We start from the raw sequence: 7,921 nt of genomic DNA on the forward strand, positions 1-7,921 counted from the left end.
TTGTGAAATGCAGCTTGTAAATTTCTTAGTGAAGTTTCTAAGTAGAGAGGAGTGTTTATGTTTTGTTCTTGTATCCATTGGATTAGATGTCGTTTATATATAGAATGATAGGAGGTGTATTTCATGCAATCCTAAATCTATTATGAAGGGTTTAGAGTACTTCATAATACATATATTCCTTTTCTTATTTACTTTTTTGTCCAAGGTCTATAACAACTATCTACTACATGGCTACATGCATCGATACTTGCATCATATGTGTATGGTGATTTCCAAATACCATGGCTTTGCTTTTGTTATAATCTGTCGATGCTTTATTTATATATTTGTTAACCTAAAACATGAAACATGTTAAGTGATGTGATATAACATCTAGTTTGCACATTTAACCAAGAAGATATACACATTGCCATTTGCTGATTCTCCTTATATAGCTGTGACTTTTTAACTTAATTATTAATTGTCACTTTTAACCTATAAAGCTATAAAAATAATTGTTTAATTGACCAAATGTGTAGTCTCCAAAAAATTACATATAGTGATTGGTAACTATGTTGATCCTTGCACACATTTGTTATGACTTCGTTGCATTGACTAAAGACATAAAAGGCTGATTAGTTGTACAAACAAAACCAGCAAAATTAACTTTCATTTTTTTGTATTTGAATGCTTAGAAAAGTAAAAAAAATTTTTGGCTAATGTATACATATTTTTATATATATGATTACTTAATATGTATTTGTTGTGCAATGTGCTTTGATTTGACTAAAGAAAAAAGATTAATTATATGTCTAAAGAATGCCAGCAAAATTAGCTTTCATTTTCTTATATTTGAATGCTTTGAGAAGCAAAAAGAACTTTTTGGTTAATGTATACATACTTTTATATATATGATTACTTAATATGTATATGTCATAATGATTTTACTGCTATTCTGTATATCCTCTTTAAAAAAAAAACAGAATTTGATAAGAATGGGCTACAAACTCTTGGTAAAAGTCAATGGGTTCGAATATATATTAAAACTATTAATGTGGAATCGTGCTTGGATCACTGGAAATAAATGATAGTCATTATGATTTGATTGCCAGTCTTATGTGTTTTACGACTATTTAATCTTATTTATCCTGCTCCATAAAACTTAGTAAGATCCCTCTTTTTGCAGCTTAAAAGCATCTTGGTGAAGTTTTTAAATAGAGAGAAGTGTTTATGTTTTGTGTTTGTGTCCATTGGATTGGATGTCATTTATATACAGAATGATACGAATTGTATTTCATGCAATACTGTAGCTGTTTTAAAGGGTTTAGTCTACTTCATAAAGTGGGGCATTTTTGTTTTTTTATTTACGTTGTAGTTGATTAGTCTATAACAATGAGCATTTACATGCATCGATACTTGCATCGCATCTATACAGTGATTTTCAAATGCCCATTGCTTTTGTTATAATCTGTAGTGATTTTCAAATGCCTATTGCTTTTGTTATAATCTGTCGATACTTACAACAAAATTAGTCTTTATTTTCTTACATTTGAATGCTTAGAAAAGTAAAAAAACTTTCTGGCTAATGTAAAGTTACTTTTATATATATGATTACTTAATATGTATCTATTGTGGAATGTGGTTTGAGTTGACTAAAGAGAGAAGACTGATTATATGTATAATCCAAACCAGCAAAATCAGCTTTCCTAAGAAGAATAGTTGCATTAAATCTAAGTGTCAGCCTTTATTTTCTTACATTTGAATGCTTAGAAAAGTAAAAAAATTTTCTGGCTAATGTAAAGTTACTTTTATATATATGATCTTGAATGCTTAGAAAAGTAAAAAAACTTTCTGGCTAATGTAAAGTTACTTTTATATATATGATTACTTACTATGTATCTATTGTGCAATGTGCTTTGAGTTGACTAAAAAGAGAAGACTGATTATATGTATAATCCAAACCAGCAAAATCAGCTTTTCTAAGAACAATAGTTGCATTAAATCTAAGTGTCACCCTTTATTTTCTTACATTTGAATGCTTAGTCTTGTAAAAAAACTTTCTGGCTAATGTAAAGTTACTTTTATAAATATGATTACTTAATATGTATCTATTGTGCAATGTGCTTTGAGTTGACTAAAGAGAGAAGACTGATTATATGTATAATCCAAACCAGCAAAATCAGCTTTTCTAAGAACAATAGTTGCATTAAATCTAAGTGTCAGCCTTTATTTTCTTACATTTGAATGCTTAGAAAAGTAAAAAAATTTTCTGGCTAATGTAAAGTTACTTTTATATATATGATCTTGAATGCTTAGAAAAGTAAAAAAACTTTCTGGCTAATGTAAAGTTACTTTTATACATATGATTACTTAATATGTATCTATTGTGCAATGTGCTTTGAGTTGACTAAAGAGAGAAGACTGATTATATGTAAAATCCAAACCAGCAAAATCAGCTTTTCTAAGAACAATAGTTGCATTAAATCTAAGTGTCAGCCTTGATTTTCTTACATTTGAATGCTTAGAAAAGTAAAAAAACTTTCTGGCTAATGTAAAGAGACAGAAGACTGATTATATTTATAACCCAAACCAGCAAAAGTTGCTTTCATTTTCTTATATTTGAATGCTTAGAAAAGTAAAAAAAGTCAATTGGCTAATGCATACATACTTTTATGTATATATGATTACTTAATATGTATATGTCATAATGTTTTTACGTCTATCTCTGTATATCCTCTTCGGGAAAAAAAATTGATGAGAATGAACAACAAACTCTTGGTAAAAGTAAATGAGTTTGAATATATATTCTTTAATAATATTTATGTGGATTCGTGATTGGATTACTGGAAATAGATGATAGTAATTATCTCCTTGGTTGCCAATGTTGTGTGTTTAGTGATTTTTTAATATTTTTTATCCTGCTCCATAAAACTTAGTAAGATCTTTCTTTATGCAGGTATAATCCTTGTATTGTATAGATGGAGAAATTCTTATTAAGTCATATTATGAGAATTCAATTTGCTTGTGGATCACATCATGATATCTTTTAGAGTCTTAGAATATAGCCCTAAAAAAAAATACAACTAAAATTCAATTTGATATTCTCTGTAAAATAACCCTAACTTTCAAATTGATTGAAAAATAACCATAACTTTCCAGGTGCTCTAAATGTGTAAATGCGTTGACTGTTGAAACCATCATAATGTAGAAACCCGATGAATTTACTTCCAAATGCGTGTGAACAAAAGAAACATGTATCGTCTTTGTCAGCTAACCTTTTTTATTATATCAACTTGATCGGTTATGCCATTTGAAAATTTTAAAGATTATGCCATTCAAATGACTATCCTTGTTGCAAGTACTTTACTCTTGGTTTGACACTCCTTCTGAAATATTTCTAACTTCATTCTAAAGCTTTACCCCTGATTTGACCCTCATACTGAAACATTTCTACTTTCATTATAAAACTTTTAGGGTTTATGCGTATAACATAAGATAGCTGTACCCTCCATTCTATCTGAAAAAAAAATATTTATATTTCTTGTCACTTAGTCGAGCAATTAGTAGATATATTATCTTATTCAAGTTATCCAATTTCTTTATGCCTTTAGATCCTTTGCTTTTTGTTTCTAGTTATTCGTGAAACCGGTTGAACTATCTCTAAAAATCATATATGGGGTCTTTCATCATTGTAATTGTCGAGGAGAATTTTTTAACTTAATCTGTATAAGGATCCATCAACTTTATCTTACTGAATGAGGATCATATCTTATTTGAAAGACATTCCTTTATGGACCTTGTCATAAAAAGATGTTGAAAGTTTTTATTGGGATTGCTACTATAATTAGTCAGACATCCCTTTATGGACCTTGTCATAAAAAGATGTTAAAAACCAATATAATCTTCTATTTCATTTACGTAGCATTTTTTATTATTAAATTTTTTTTCAGCACAATAATAAGCCATATCTCAAGAATGGAGTTTAATTAATAGTTTCTATTACTTTTTCATAAATTGAATTCCCATTCAAAAACCAATCTGCTTTTCTATGTTATTTACCTTGCAATTTGAGAAACACAGCGAGTTATATGGCTTTAGATATAGCTTCTCCAAGGTTGAAAATCATTTTGCACCATAATTATACATGGTTAAAGAATGAAGTTTAATTAATAGTTTTTTGTCCTTTGAACACCATTCTATAACTCGCGTTAACTATTATGAATAGGCTTCCCAAGCATCACACAAATGAGAAATAAACTCTAAAGAAAAGTGATATTTTGGATTACTTGACTATATCAATAGTCGTTGTCAATATGTAAATAGTCCTTGTAAATTAGAAACTCCCATTTAGGAGGTTAGTTGTATTTAATATAATGTCAAATTTGTGTTAACTTATAATCCATCACGTAAAAAATAAGTTCTAACATCAATTTCTCTGTGTTCCAATTTTGTAAGGTATTACTCATCATGGATTATGTTTAAGACATATATTTTCATACACCATAACATAATATTATAAATCATATATAATATAAGTCTCATTCAAAATATATTCACGATAATACATTGTTTTTTGGATATCATTGCACATAAGCAAGTCTTCTGATCCCCAAACATAGATCATCTTTCAAAACAAATAGTCTATGGTTAAACAAATACAATCAATATTAAATAGCTTTGTCAACTTCAGTTAATACTTAATTATCCGCCTCAGATGTTTGAGACTTTAGTTTTTTCCCTCCCTTTCGGGTGAACCTATTTGTCGAAAGCTGGCATTCTTCATCAACAACCGAACCATACTTCAAACTGCCGGCAATTCTTTTAGCTGGTGTTTTGTATTTGAGGCTTTCAACACAGTCTTCCATAGAATCCTACACAAAGACATGCATGACAGTTCATTTAGAATAATTTCAGAACCTAAATCACGTTTTTTTATATATTCAAAACATGTGCATATACTTACCACAGTAAGCTGAGGATCATTATCATTCTTAAGATTAACAACATGTCCGGACATCTCCAGCGTGTTGCTACCTCTATTCTCCTATTTAAAGTGAAACCCTACTCGTAATTAGATATTAATGTACATTTTGATAAAAAAAATATAATTGTATGGTCTGGAAAAACATCAACTTATTAAAGTGGATTAGGTATACACGTACAGTGATGTTCATAGATGTACTAACGTCCATTTGCTGAGGCTTGTTCTTTGCAACTGTTTCTTCATCATCACACACTTTCATGACTGTGTAAATCTGATCATAGTGTTTTATGTTACCACTTTTCACATTGATTTTGAAAAGCACCATTCTATCCATCATGTTGTCTAGACTTTTAGGGTATTCATCCTCTTTAGCATCCTGAAATCCCAATCAATAATTAGATGTATTTGTGTGTATATAATTTATAATATTTTGAAAAACAAAACTATAACTTTAATCCCTAATAGTATAAGGATTTGGTGTGCTATATACATCCTCTTCTACAATTTTTTCAGCTGCTTTCCCACACAGCTGGTTGGTTTCTCTGTCCCACAACAACAATGTAATGCTTCCGGTACCATCAAAGACCATGACCTCAACCTTATATCTGTTGTTTCACGTGATAATAGCAATAATTGTTTTAGTACAGAGATCACAAATATCAAGTAAAATGAAGATGCTAATTGTTAATAATCACTCAAATTAAGAACACACACCTGAGTGCTGCACAACCATGGGTGTGGCCACACTTTGCACATTCGTACCTATTCCCAATAGGAGTTTCCACCTTTTTTGGACATCGCCTGCATGCTTTATAAAACCAATCATCCTTCCCAGCATTGATTGAGACAATAGTACCTGCAATCCAGGTTGGCCCCTCCTGGAAAGCATTACACACATTAAGACCTTTTACCTAATAGCTCATCTGATTTTTGAAACAGCATTAAAATTCATAATTACAATAACTTTTACCTCAACAGACTTTAAAACTTGTTCGATTGTTTTCACAATAGCCATGCCATTGTTGAGCTCATCAGTCCCAACCCATGAACTTTGGGTCGATTGATGGCTAATCCTCACTGAAGTTGACTCAGAGCCGCTCATTAGGCTGCAATTCACGTTTTAAATGGTTAGACAACATACTGTTACCAAACCAAATCTCTGTGTGTTACCAAACCAAATCTGTGTGTGTTTGAATTATTTTCAGATTGTTTATATATTGATCTATCTTTTAAATAGTATATTCGACATTTTAATGTGACTTAATTATCTAGGCAGCATTAGTTTAAAGGAATGTAAAATAAATCCAATGCATAACCACTGAAAAGTTGAAGCTGGAACATTTTTGCATTTTTTTCAAATTTGAAAGGATAATTTTGGATGCTCAATCATTTTGTATATTTGGTTTGACAAAATATCTGTTAATAGTTAAAAGATAACCTTTTTTAACTGGTTATCTTATTTTGGAAGAACTTTATGGGAACTAAATATTCTTTTTCATTTTGTTCGCCAAAAAAATGCGTTACATTATTAGAAAATTTTATTTTAAAATATTCTTTTTTTTCATTTTGTTCAACAAAAAAAAGGGTTACATGAATATAAAATTATATTTTAAAAGGTAAATTTGATAAGCTAGTAGCTTCGAATAAAAGGCTGCAGAATCTAAGCTTTTGATAACCTACCTTGAAAACAATGTTATATGACCACAAAACATTCAACTTCTCTTTAAAATGTACTGACCTTTTTTTGAATGACATAACTTCTTTTAGTTCTGGGTTGACATGGACCTTGGACAGTTCAAAGTGGCTCTGCACTGAAGTTTTGCCATTCCATCTGGTTGCTTTAAAATATTGGAGGATCATCAATGAGGGAGCATCTGGTCAACAGTTTCGCCAAAGAGAGTACAACTTAACCTGTTCTTCCTGTCATCAGCCCCAGGAATTCAAGCTTAATATATAAATAAAAAAACGAAATAAACAACATACATCTCTTAATAAAAACACATAGAACTTACTCCAAGTCTTCCACAATAACAACCAATCGCTTAGTCTCTATTCCCTTGCTAGTTACTAATTCTCTTGGATCTTCCTTTCCAACAATTTCTCCAATTATATCTACAAAACAATAAGACACACACTTTTAGATATGGCTTTTCAAGTGGTTATAAATTTTCTGCATATCTATATATCATTACATATAGTATTAGACTCACCAAACAGTTCAAGATCCTCTACTTTCTCGACTGTATGCATCTCTGCAAGGTTCCTAAATCGAAATGCTTCCAAAGGAAAAGTTGGATTCTCTATATGTTCAACCCTTGTTCTATGTGAAAACACAAGTACCCACCTACTAACACCGTTTTTTTTCTTGGTCATGTTGTCAACAACTATGAAGTTACTCATAGTATACATGTGGAACTCAAGAATAACACTAATGTATTTCTTTGCCAGGGATCTTGGTATGGTTGCATAAATCCTGCCACCCTGTGACAACGAAGTGAATACTTAAAGAGTGAGTATATCTTTAACATGTTTAAGTCACAACAATGACATATAAAGCACAGTTATGTTTTTGTAATAAATGCTCCTACCTGTTTATCTTGAAGTACCATTTCGATGGAGCCAATCTCGTTGACATTGAACTTGTTTGGAGTTGTCCACACCCTTATTACAAATACTTTGAAATTCCATGCAAGTTTTTTGGCGTTCACATCTGATACTAAATCAAAATGTTCATCCATTGCGTTTCAGGTCTCCTACCAGGTTGAGAAGTAGTGGAGAGTTTCAGGTCTCCCGCCAGGATTGTTTAATGACAAAAAGTGGATATTTGAATTATATATATGACTGGTTTACTTCATGTGCATTGTAATGTCAGATTTACCCATTGTATGTTGCTTAAATTTCTTACTTACCCTACATGCCACTTGTCATTCAAGAAACTGCTACACGTGTCGAGCATAG

General features: G+C 30.7%; 1 protein-coding gene across 1 annotated transcript; it reads right to left on the reverse strand.

The window, feature by feature from the left end:
• Positions 1-4,676: 4,676 nt before the first annotated feature.
• LOC130957546 (replication protein A 70 kDa DNA-binding subunit B-like) lies at positions 4,677-7,701 on the reverse strand. Its single transcript, XM_057884392.1, has 10 exons — positions 7,552-7,701; positions 7,174-7,444; positions 6,976-7,075; positions 6,702-6,794; positions 5,934-6,069; positions 5,678-5,841; positions 5,454-5,568; positions 5,142-5,339; positions 4,943-5,023; positions 4,677-4,850 (listed from the first exon to the last, which is right to left on the reverse strand). The coding sequence occupies exons 1-10, from the start codon at positions 7,699-7,701 to the stop codon at positions 4,677-4,679; spliced, it is 1,482 nt and encodes a 493-aa protein (XP_057740375.1).
• Between the last annotated feature and the right edge of the window lie 220 nt (positions 7,702-7,921).

The sequence above is a fragment of the Arachis stenosperma genome, chromosome 10 (genome assembly GCF_014773155.1).
Source record: "Arachis stenosperma cultivar V10309 chromosome 10, arast.V10309.gnm1.PFL2, whole genome shotgun sequence".
Classification (NCBI taxonomy): Eukaryota; Viridiplantae; Streptophyta; class Magnoliopsida; order Fabales; family Fabaceae; genus Arachis; species Arachis stenosperma.

What these genes read in the sequence shown, in the direction of transcription:
- LOC130957546 (XM_057884392.1), bottom strand. Translation starts at nt 7,701, where the DNA reads ATGGATGAACATTTTGATTTAGTATCAGATGTGAACGCCAAAAAACTT. An exon ending in GTACATCTATGAACATCACT is followed by an intron (nt 5,024 to 5,141) that starts GTACGTGTATAC and finishes CACTTTAAATAG; the next exon opens with GAGAATAGAGGTAGCAACAC. An exon ending in ATGATCCTCAGCTTACTGTG is followed by an intron (nt 4,851 to 4,942) that starts GTAAGTATATGC and finishes GTCTTTGTGTAG; the next exon opens with GATTCTATGGAAGACTGTGT.